Raw genomic sequence first — 12,463 nt, 5'->3', positions numbered from 1 at the left:
CTATGCATTCCCACCTCTGCCACTGATGACCTCAGTATTACTAAAGATCAAAGCAGAGAAACCCAAGGGAATCATAATAGCTCCGGACTGGCCAAGACAACACTGGTACCCACTACTACGGAGCATATGTCAAACCAGGAGGTGGGCCCTTCCTCAGTGGCCTCTACTTTTGACTCAACACAACTTCGAAACACTGCATCCAAATCTTCAGACACTACACCTAACAGCCTGGGAGATCCCATAAATAACTTCAGCTTATTTCTCTCCAAGGAAGTTAAGCGGATACTAACAGAGGCTTGAAGACCATCCACCAGAAAGGTTTACTTAGCAAAGTGGAAAAGATTCAGCAATTGGAATACCAGCAAGGGACTTGATGCATCATTGTTGAACATCCCAATCATCTTGGAATATTTGGCAGATATGCTAAAGAACGGCCTCTCATATTCTTCCATAAAGATGCATGCATCTGCTATTTCAGCTAGATACAACACTGATCCTCCGGTTTTTTCTCACCCCTTACTAAGGCAATTCCTCAGGGGAATCAAGAACATCAAGCCACCAAGAAAGGCCCCAGTGCCAGCCTGGGACCTCAATTTTGTTTTAGAAAAACTGACTCTACCTCCATTTGAGCCAGCAGCTTCAGTGGACTTGCAATTTCTCTCATGGAAGACAGCCTTCCTGCTGGCAATCACCTCAGCAAGAAGGGTTTCGGAGCTACAGGCCCTAATGGCAATACCACCCTTCATTATTTTTCACAGACAGAGTTTCATTAAGGACCAACCCTACTTTTATGCCAAAGGTGGTATCTAGGGTTTCTTTAAATCAAGCCATCCATTTGCCTGCTTTCTTCCCCAATCCTGAGAATAAGGGGGAAAGACTGTTGCATACCTTGGACATTCACAGACAACTTCGATACTACCTGGACAGAACCAAGGCCAGTAGGAAGTCTGAACAACTTTTTGTAGCTTACGCCCCTGCAGTCCAAGGAAAAGCAATTTCAAAACAGACTATTTCTAAATGGATTGGACATTGCATCAGATTCAGTTATTCCTTTCATGGAAAGACTGTTCCAGCCAATGTCAGATCACATTCCACCAGAGCTACAGCCACCTCTACAGCATTCTTAAGAGGGGTGCCTACCAAGGACATTCTAGAAGCTGCTACATGGAGCTCCGTGCATACATTCTCCAAACACTACAATCTCCCTCTATATTCCAGATCCAGAGCAGGCTTTGCTTCGGCAGTCCTGCAGGGTTTGATTGCCAAATCATCCCTTTCCTAGAGCATACGTCCTCCCCCAGCTAAGCTATGGTATTCTACCCACATGTTATGACTGCAGTTGCATTCTTGAAGGACATAGTACAGTTTTGTACCTACCATAAATGTAGATGTCCGATAGACATGCAACTGCAGTCGGATTTTCCCTCCCTCTATGCCTAGGGTCCACTCCTGTCCCTGTTATTCTTAGCTGGGGATATCTGTTATGGTGTATTTGTTTTATTGCTCATTTATTTGTTTGGAATCCTGTTTTTGTCTTCCAATTTGATTACAGCCTTCCTTGGGGGGCACCTGGCATCTGGGGCAAGAAACACTGAAGAAAATGGCGTCGGCCGATGCCTTTATACTCCAGCCGCTGTGACGTCGGAGAGGAGGCGACACCAGCCGACGTCGGACGCAGACTTTGGAATCTGGCCGACCGAGGGCTGCCTGAGGCAGGACAACCCACATGTTATGACTGCAGTTGCATGTCTATCGGACATCTACATTTATGGTAGGTACAAAACTGTACTTTTCCTCTATCATCTCCAAGCACTTATCTTTTGGCAGCCCCCTTGGGGGGGGGGGGGGGGACTAGCACTTCATGCTCAAAATTGGCAGTTAATTACCCAGGACAAGTGGGTATTAAATATAGTATCCCGGGGGACAGATTTCATTTCCATACTTTGCCAATTCCAAACGGATGGCCGGATCTGCCACAAAACCAGTGGGCAGAGGCCCAGAAACAAGTCGTCCCTCATGGATATGGGGGTTATTCAACCGGTACCATAAAAGGAAAAGGGACAAGGATTTTATTCAAGACTTTTCCTGGTACCCATGAAAGACTATTCTTGTCATCCAATACTGGACTTATCGATTCTGAACACTTTCCTGGACATTCCAAAATTCAAAATGCTGACTTTACAACAGCTACTGCCTATGCTAGGCAAGAATGCTTGGTTAGTAACTCTAGACTTAAGAGGTATACCTGCATATCCCAATAAGGGAATCGTGCAGAAGATACATCCGCTTCAAAGCAGGTTTTTTTTTTGTATTATCAATTCTCTGCACTGCCCTTTGGCTTATCTACTGCGCCCAGGGTCCTTACAAAGTGCCTGGCACCAGTAATTGCATTCTGCAGACAAAGAAACATTCAAATTCATCCTTATCTCGATGATTGTCTCATTCAAGCAGAGGACAAGGACACTCTCTTCTTCAACATCTGGCATTTGTTAAAAGGCTTCTAGCATGCCTAGGGTACACCGTAAACGAAAAGAAATCACAACTGGTACCCTCTCAAATAATTACATTCCTGGGTGCAAGCTTGAGTACAACTGCCCAGATGGCTTACCCTCACGCCAGACAAAGGCATTTGACAACATAACAAATGCATTTGACAACATACTTCAAACAAATGGCAACAAAAACCCAGTTATCTGCAAGATAAATTCTGCAGGCTTTGGGGTTCATGGCATCCTGCATTCTAATTCCATATGCGAGACTGCATATGAGGAAACTTCAGTGGTACCTAAAAAGTTTATGGAGTCAACATTGTCACAGGCTGGAAATGATTCCTCTCATTCCCTGCCTACAACATGAGTTTCTTTGGTGGGCAGAGAGATGCCACCGAAACAAGGGACTGTCATTCACTCTACCCCTTGCCACCCAAACCCTAACTACAGACGCATCAGACTATGCTTGGTGGGCCCACCTGGCAGGGAGATGCATTCAGGGCAAATGGAGCCCAAACCAAATGCATCTGCATATCAACCAGAAAGAAATGCTAGCTGTTCAGAATGCTCTGACAGCCTTCAAGTCCTTACTTCATCCAGGACAACTACTGATAGACTGACAACACCACAGTTATGTAGTACATAAACGAGCAGGGGGGTACACATTCCTACCCCCTTTGCAGACTAGCCATGGCCTTGTGGAACACAGCCTTGACTTACCAAATACATCTTCAAGCTCAATTCCTGCCAGGAAAGCAAAATACTCTGGCAGACGACCTAAGCAGAAATCTTATGGACCTGCACGAATGGAAACTGGATCCACAAATCTTCAGCATGTTAACACTGAAATGGGGGAGCCCAGACTTGGATCTGTTTGCCTCTCCCCCAAAACTATCAGTTGGACAAATTCTGCACAAGAACTCATCACAAAAAATCATGGAGAGTGGATGCACCATCCTTCAGCTGGAAAAACCTATCAGTCTATGCCTTTCCTCTCTGTCTCTACTCTCCAAGGTCTTACGAAAAGTCTGACAGGAAAAAACAAAAATGATCCTAATTGCTCCGGACTGGCCTCGCCAGCACTGGTACCCGCTTCTAAGGATTGTCGCACCTTCCTCCGTGGTACTTGCCTCAAACACCTCATCTATTGTCTCAGCAGAACTATCAAATTCTGCACGCTTCGCTCCAAACTCTCAATCTTGCAGCATGGCTAATCAACTGGTTATTCATTCAAACCACATTTCTCAGTAAACCTGTGATGGATGTAATTTTGGAAGCCAGAAGGCCTAGTACTAGAAAATCTTATGCTGATAAATGGAAGAGATTCTGTGCTTGGAACCAAGCGCAAGGAATAGACACAGCAAAGCCCAATATTCCTCAGATTTTATAGTACTTAACTGAGATGCTTGACAAGGGCCTAGCTTTTTCTTCAATAAAAATCCATACCTCTGCCATCTCTGCTCATTACAACACAGAGCCTCCCCTCTTTTCTCATCCACTGATTAAACAGTATCTGAGGGGCCAAAAATTTAGGGTCTCCCAGGAGAACATCAACTCCTGCATGGGACCTCAGTTTTGTGCTGGCAAAATTCACCCTGCCTCCTTTTGAACCAGCAGCTACTGCAGATATAAAATTTCTATCTTGTTAGACAGCTTTTCTTTTGGCAGTCATTTCAAGAAGGGTTTCAGAACTACAGGCTCATGGCAGTGGATCCTTTCATTATATTTTACCCGGACAGGGTGGCCCTCAGGACCAATTCTCCTTTTATGCCTAAGGTGGTGTCCAGTGTGGCTCTTAACCAGACCATTCACCTGCCAACATTTTTCCCAAATCCGCAGAACAAGGCGGAGCGGATTCTGCATTCATTGGATGTACACAGACAACTAAGATTCTACTTAAACAGGACAAAATCTGTAATTCTGAGCAACTTACTGGTAGCATGTTCATACGTTCACAAAGCACTATCATTTACCTCTTCTCTAAATCCAGGGCAGGCTTTGCCACTGCAGTCCTTCAGGGCCTTATAGCTGCTCCTAATGCTGTTTAGTTCCATCCTCCCATCCATAGCTTTGGGATTCTACCCAAAGGTAATGACTGCAACAGTGAAACACTAAGAATATAGTACAGTTGTGTACACTTACCATAAATGTAGATGTTAGTGTATTCACTGTTTGCAGTCCGGGTTACCCATCCACCGTCCCCTGTTCTATACCTTTTCTTTCCTTCACTATACTCAAAAGCATTTGTGGTGTATTTGCTTTTAGTTGAAGGTAAATTTTATGTTTCTAAGGTGCATTTATATATTTACAGTTTATATATATTTTTGCTCATTTGGGGGGCACCTGACATCTGGGGCAAGAAAAACTGAAGAAAATGGTGTCTGCTGCATGTTTTATACCCCTGACGACCTGACGTCATGGAAGAGGCGACGGCAACCAATGCAGGACCCAAGACTTTGTTCAGGCTGACTGAGGGCAACCTGTCAGCAGATTACCCAAATGTAATGACTGCAACAGTGAATACTCTCACATCTACATTTATGGTAAGTGTACACAACTGTACTTTGCTCTCCTCTGCATCTGTACAGGCTAGGCCATCAGGACTGGCTCTGTCTGGGGCTTCCTTGGTTCTTCCGGCTGGTGCACGCAGACATCACATTCATGGTTATGGCCCATGTACCTCCCAACACATCAAACATCCGCACCATCAGGGACTGGAAAAGCTTTGGAAACCTGGCCGGACAAGCTGATCAGAAAAAGGGTAAACCCACTAGTGAATACTGCAACATGGAAGAGAAGGACATCTTTGGTTATGGTAAGATTTTACACAACTTTCCTTTATTCAAAGTGAGCATTTTTCTTTTACTTGTTACTTTTTAGGGCTATTTTAGTTCATGGAGATCACTAGTAAAGCTGAAGTAAGGGGAAAAGGGCGGTTTTCTTATGCTCTTTGTTGTAAAGAAGGTGAATAATTTTGACTGTGAATACCCTTCAAAATTGTTAATCCTTTGTGCATGACTTGCCGCTTTTTTGCACTAGTCTGTTGCTAGGGCATAAACAACGGCTGTCACAGAACAGCAACAAAATGCTTTTAAAAATCTGTAAAAAAAAAAAAAATACAGCCAGTGTATGGAACAGATTTGAATGGTGCTAGTCCATCAGAGAAAATTATCTTCTGACCACTGTCTGTGTGGCTGATAAACCTTAAAACAGTCCTGGCTCCTAAAGGTCTCTTCCAATAAAAAACAAATCCAATAGCATAAAAATGGAAAGAGGCCACCACGAAGGATTCACTGTTTATTAGGAAGAAAGTAACATAAAAGATGAGCGCTTTCGCATGCACTACTGCATGCTTCTTCAGATCTAATACACAAAGGAGCAAGCTTCATTTATATACCTAGCTAAAGTAGCTACTCCTATCAGAAAATCAATTAGTCAATTAAACAATCAATCAGTTCACTCCTTTCAATGAATACAACTGCATCTATAGTATTCATCCAATGTTAAAAAATAATATATATATTTTTAGCACCAAACACACTTAAAAACTTGCGTAAAGGAGCTAGCTATCTAGCAATTAACTTGTGTCATGAAACATGAAAAAAAGCTCATAAAAACACTACAAATAATTCAACAGCCCCTAATATACTAAGAAATCTTTAACAACATCAGGCATGGTGGATAACAATATAAAACAGCAATGCTGGTGTCTGTGTGGCAATGGTAAATGTATTACAGGTCTCGGAAGGTGTAAAGTACTTTTTTTGTTATACTTCAGTGTACCACTAGTTAAGGGAAAACAGCTGTAGCTTCACATGGCTAGGTATCTCCAGTTGTAACTTTGTTAGTTGGCATATCACATAGATGGTGACTAATGAAGTCTGATTGGGGCAGTCAGTCTTCTAGTCCGCTCTGAGTCCAGCCTTCATTTCCTCATAACTTTTCCACTGGAATGGCCTATCTTCTGTTCCTTGTCTACATGCTTCTGTTCAGTTTTCTTACTGACCTGTTCTCTAAAGCTCCTCTTATTACCCACCAATTGGTCTTTGAAAAGTGCTTTCTCATGTTGCTCTCGGGCCAGCTTCACTTGGTTTTCAGATTGAATCATCTTATGACATTTATGAAAAGTTAAACTTAGTCCATCCAGCCTAATTTTGATTGCAGTTTAATAATCATCTGTATACATATGTGGCGGGGCATAGTTTGTGGTTTAATTTTTTTATGCGCCTGTGTCTTCCAGAGTTGTTGAGTTTGCCAGTTACAGCGACATGAAGAATGCAATGGATAAATTGGATGGTACAGAACTGAATGGTCGTAGAATAAAACTTGTTGAGGATCGCAAACGAAACAGGTACTGCAGAAACGCCTATAGTAAAATAAATAAGTAGATTAAGCTTATTTTGTCTTACTGAAATAGCTGTTTTGGATGGTATACTTTCATTTTACTTGAACAAGTTTGATAGATTTAGATGTCCATCTGAAAAATGTTAATTGCACGTGATGAGCAATATTAATGCTAACATTTGCTACTTACTGATGTCTTTCCTTACTCTTGGGTGTCATGTGTTAATTCCAAGTCAGAATGTGAACACATCAACAAAGCTGAGCAGAGACGAAGCATCATCTTCCAAGCCATTATTTTTAATGGCTTTATTCTAGAAGGATGAGTGCTTTCACGGGGCTCCCGCTTCTTCAGATCCAAATAAAACTAACAGCTTAAACAGGCAATATATACAAATTAAAATCACGTTACTAATATCAACAAATCAGAATCTGTTGCTTAATTAATGCTGGCTTCAATGGCGCACTTGCGTTCAGGCCCGGATCTGTATGGGCATGTAGTGCTATTATCCATTTTACTTCTAAATTCTCTAAATTATTCACATCACCCAGTCTCCTGCCAGATGTTCTTCGTATTTCACTGTTGCAGTCATCACATTTGGGTTTTCTGCTTGCAGTAGCCCTCACCAGCCTGATTATCAAAGTCTTGCTTCCTGCGTCGGATGCTGTCTCATCTTCCATGACGTTGGGTAGTCTGGTATAAAGCTTGCAGCAGACGCCATTACTTCAGTCTTTCTTGCCGTGCTGTGCCTGAAGCAGAAGCAGTTTGCAAGTGCCGGTCGGCAGACTTCTGAAATTTTCGTTTTCGAGTTTCAGAACCGAAGTCTTCAACTACCCCATTGGGCACCCTTTTTCTTGCTCTAAACCAATGGCAGTAAAAGTTAACAATTGTATTTCTTGTGGAAAGCAAATACCTCATCAAGGTTTTCATTCATACTGCATTCCTTGCCTAAGCCCAGACCACGACGTACCTCGCTGTAGATTTTGTGCCTTATTCAGACTTGTTAACTATTTGTTTGTTTACGCGTCTAAATGTTTTGGTACTTGACTCAATTATCCAGAAATGGCTTTGGTAAGCCACAAGACTACAGACATTCCGAGAAAATGCAAAGAAAGACAGAGACCGCATAGGTCCAGAGCTACCGACGACACTTCTAAGCTAGTCACCAGTTCACCGGTACTCAGTGAGGCACTTTCGCAGCCCCTGATACCTGCTACTTCAGATTTACAGGCCTCTATTGAGACCCATTCGGAGTCCGGTATGCCGCAAGATGCTTTAACTGTGGAACCTGCAGATGTCTTTACCTTGGATGGGTCCGGAGCCGCTGTGCAGGAACTGGCTTCTGAGAGTGTATGCAGGCCTACTGACTTGCATATTAAACCGGCCCATCTTCAAGGCCTAAAACACTAACCTTCCCAAAAAAACTGACGTCCAGACCGCATGGTCAGGCCTCTATGCCTAAAGAATAAATAAGAATGATTGAAGACCTTTAATCAGGGGAAGCCAACCTTCCCCCAGTGAGACCTAGGACTGAGTTTGCTTATGATACTTCTGACCAGGATTCTGAAATTTCGGTTTCCTCTGACCAGGATTTACCCTTATCTACCTATGAGGATTTTGATGCTGAGGACTCTACTCCCTCTGCCCCCCCCCCCCCAAGAGGATTTCTCTTTTGGTGAAACCTTGGATGCTCTCAGGGAGCTTTTTCATTGGGAAAGTCAGGATTTCTCGGATTCTAAAAAGAGGCTTGGGGATTTCTTACTCCTGCCCCAGCATAGGCCTTTAGCTATACCTCCTGTACTAGACGTTGATGGCTTTTTGGAATCTAGCATGGCCCCTTACTCTTTACCTCCTGCTTCCAGAAAACCTGATGGATATTACAGGGTTCCTTACTCTCACAATATCCTTTTCAAAAATCCTACTGCGGATCCTGAAATTTCACAGGGACCCAAGTGCATTAAAGCTACTACTGCCAAAAATCCTACCCCCTCTGATAGAGACTCCAGGGCGCTGGATAGATGGGGTATGACTGTATACACTTCTGCAACTTTGGCTATTAGGGCCTTGAACTGCCAGTTTCATATGTTAAAGTATCCGCTGCATATTATTGGATTGCTTAAACAGAAAATGATGATGACTCTGATTGTGCTGAAAATAAGGATTTACAGGATGTTTTGCATTCTGCTAAAGTTGGTAAACATACATTGCAATGTGGTTTTGATTCACTAGAGGCATCTTGCAAGGCTGCGGTAACTGGGTCTGTACTTAGAAGGCATGCTTGGCTTAAGGAGCAATTCTTGCCAGATCATGTTAAAGCGAAATTACTGGATGCTCCCTTAAATCAGGGCCACCTGTTTGGCAACAAGGCAGAAGTTGTTCTTAAAATGATAGAGGAAAAAGCTAAATCTATGCAAACTGTTAGACATTTTACAAGTACAACCTCCAAGATTTAGTAGGCATTGGCCTTCTAAGAACCTGCCTCTTCCAGACCTTCAGTTCAAATCCAGATCTAGCAGAGCACCCAAGCTTCAGTCCCAGGGGATGCACAGGACTAAACAGTGGGGGGCCTCCACTTCCAAATTTGGGAGTAATAAAACTCCCCCCATGGTAAACCGTCTCAATGACTTTTTTTTTTAAAACTTCCAAGCACTTCTCAACTGACTGCCCCTTTGGGGGGAAAGATTGCACTTCGTGCAAAGAACTGGGGACTCATTACCTAGGACAAATGGGTTTTAATTAGTGTCCCAAGGATGCAGATTTCACTTCCACATGTCACCAACCCCAAGCAGTTGTCCGGATCTACCTCCAAAGCAGTGGGCAGAGGCCCAAAAGCAAGTACTCTCTCTCTCAAGCATAGGGGCTATTCAGTTGCTACCAGAAGAGAAAAAGGGACAAGGTTTCTACTCTATTTTTCCTGGTACCCTGAAAAGACAATTCATGGTGTCCTATCCTGGACCTGCCTACTCTAAACACCTTTTTGGTAATTCCAAAATTCAAGATGCTGACTCTTCACCCGTTGCTTCCTATGCTAAGCAAAGATGTCTGGTTGGCAACACTAAATTTAAAGGAACCATACCTGCACATCCCAATCGAGGAATCTTGCAGAAGATACCTATGCTTCAAAGCAGGCTACACGCACTATCGGTTCTCTGCACTGTGGCTTATCTGCTGCGCCTAGGGTACTCTCAAAGTGCCTAGCTCCAGTCATTGCATTTTGCAGGCAAAGAAATATTCAAATATACCAATACCTGGACAATTGTCTAATTCAGGCAGAAAACCAGGACATACTTTTGAATAATCTGGTTTCTGTACAGAGGGTGCCAACTTGTCTGGAATACACCATAAACGAAAATAAATCACACCTGGTACCCTGTCAACAAATTATATTTCTGGGAGCAAGCTTGAATACAACTTCCCAGATGGCTTTCCACACACCAGAGAAACAAATTCACTTGACAACCTACTTCAAACAAGTGGTCACAGAAACCCTGCTATCTGCAAGGCAAATACTACAAGCCTTGGGGTTCATGGCCTCATGCATTCTAATTCCGTATGCAAGACTGCATATGAGGAAACTACAGTGGTATCTAAAAAGCCTATGGTGTCAACATTCTCAGGATGTAGAAGCAATGACTCCTATCATTCCTTGTCTACACCTAGAGTTCCTTTGGTGTGCAGAGGCCTGCCACCAAAACAAGGGACTACCATTCACACTACCCCCTGCTGCCCAAACCCTAAGATGCATCAGACTATGCATGGGGGTGGGCGCACCTGGTAGGGAAGTGCATTCAGGGCAAATGGACCCCAATTCAAATGCACCTTCACATCAATCATAAAGAAATGCTAGCTGTACAGAATGTTCTGACAGCCTTCAAGGACCACATTCTTCCAGGACAGTTAATAGTAAAGACTGACAACAACACTGATGTTCATCGTGCATACAGCTGCAGTCATAACAGATGGGTTCTCCTGCCGTCAGGCGGGTGTTCGGTCGGCCGAATTCCAAAGTCTAGGTCCGGCGTCAGTTATCGTCGCTTCTTCCCTGACGTCAGTGCGACAGGGGTATAAAGAACCAGCCAACTTCAGTCTTTCTTGCCGCGCGGTGCCCGAAGCAGTTCGCAAGTGCCGGTCGGCCAGCTCCTGAAATTACGAAAATTTTGCAACCGAAGTCTTCTTGAAAGCCAAGTACCCCGTTGGGGAAACTTTTCTTGCCTCGGACCGATGTCAGACAAAGTTAATAATTGTATTTCATGTGGGAAGCAAATACCACAAGGATTTTCATTCCCTCTATTCCTTGTTTAGGCCCAGACCACGACGTCTCGGTCTGTCGTTTTTGTGCTACATTCAACAAACGCACCATTAAGCATCGGGCGGAGTTCGCCCAGCATTATTTTGGCAAAAAATGTAACTTATGTCGGATACTCCGACTCCAGTTTTGTCTAAAAAGCACAAAGATAAGGACCGACACGAGGGCCGTAGGCTCTACCGACACCACGCCAAAGCAGACTACAGGTGGTCCAGTTCTCAGCGAGGCGCCTACGCAGCCCCTGACTACGACGACACTTCATTGGCGGTGTCTTCTATGCCCGAGGTCGCAGGCTCCTCGGCCCACACCCCGACTACAGATACTGAAGCCACTCTTGGTGGTGAATCTCAAAATGTAGACAGGTCTGCCTCCTCTCAAGGTGTCTTCAGACCTTCCTCTTCTTTTTCCATCAAGGCTTTCACTAAGTCTAAAGCAGCCATGCATTCTAAGAGACTAGCTACACAGGGCCCAACTCCAGGCCCCATGCCTAAAAAACAGATGCTTAAAATGGCTGAGGATTTAATTATTCTTATCAAGGGGTTCTCAACACCCCCTCGGACAAAAGGCCCAGAGTGGAGGAAGAATCCCCCTCTGATCAGGCCTCCATTATATCAGAGCACTCTGAACAGGAACATACTTACTCCCCTTTTGAAGATTCTGATGCAGAGGAGTCCATTCCCTCTGTATCCCCCCAGAGGATTACTCGTTTGAGGAAACCTTGCATACCTTAAGGGAACACTTCCACTGGGAAGGCCAAGAGTACTCTGATTCCAAGAAAAGGCTTAGGGATTTTCTCTTGCTACCTCAGCACAGGCCTCTGGCTATACCTCCTGTCTTGGACATACTAGATGTGTACTCTGAGGCCTGCCTTAACCCGGATTCTTTACCTCCAGCCCCAGTCAAGCCTGACAGGTAGTACTGGGTTCCTGACTCACTCCATTTTCTATACAAAAGCCATGCGGCTGACCCAGAAACTATATCGCAGGGCCCCAAGGGAATTAAGGCCTCCACTGCTAAAAATCCATTACCCACAGAGAGAGATTCCAGATCCTTAGAAAGGTGGGGAAAAAAGGTATATACCTCTGCCACCTTAACCATGAGGGCATTAAACTGCCAGTTCCATATGCTAAAGTACCAACAGTTTCTGTTACCACAATTGAGGAGTAAAATGTCACAACCTGAACAACCAGACTTGAAGGAGTTGCAGGATTTGATGCATAGTGCAGAACAAGTGGGTAAACATACCTTGCAATGTGGTTTTGATGCTCTAGAGGCCTCATGTAGAGCTGCTGTTACAGTTTCAGTCATACGTAGACATGCCTGGCT

The 12,463-nt window shown here is 44.0% G+C and overlaps 1 protein-coding gene across 3 annotated transcripts in view; it reads left to right on the top strand.

The window, feature by feature from the left end:
* LOC122804350 (serine/arginine-rich splicing factor 5-like) overlaps nucleotides 1–12,463 on the top strand; it is a 587,000-nt gene that overhangs the window by 533,860 nt on the left and 40,677 nt on the right. For all 3 annotated transcript variants that reach the window (XM_044074161.1, XM_044074162.1, XM_044074163.1), the window contains exon 7: nucleotides 6,730–6,840. In XM_044074161.1, the coding sequence (XP_043930096.1) occupies nucleotides 6,730–6,840 (111 nt within the window). The remainder of the gene's footprint in view (nucleotides 1–6,729; nucleotides 6,841–12,463) is intronic.

This window comes from Protopterus annectens, chromosome 6.part0, assembly GCF_019279795.1.
Source record: "Protopterus annectens isolate FY-2018-M chromosome 6.part0, PAN1.0, whole genome shotgun sequence".
NCBI lineage: Eukaryota > Metazoa > Chordata > Ceratodontiformes > Protopteridae > Protopterus > Protopterus annectens.
Note: the sequence above shows the minus strand (reverse complement) of the source record. Positions and strands in the feature narration are given on the sequence as shown.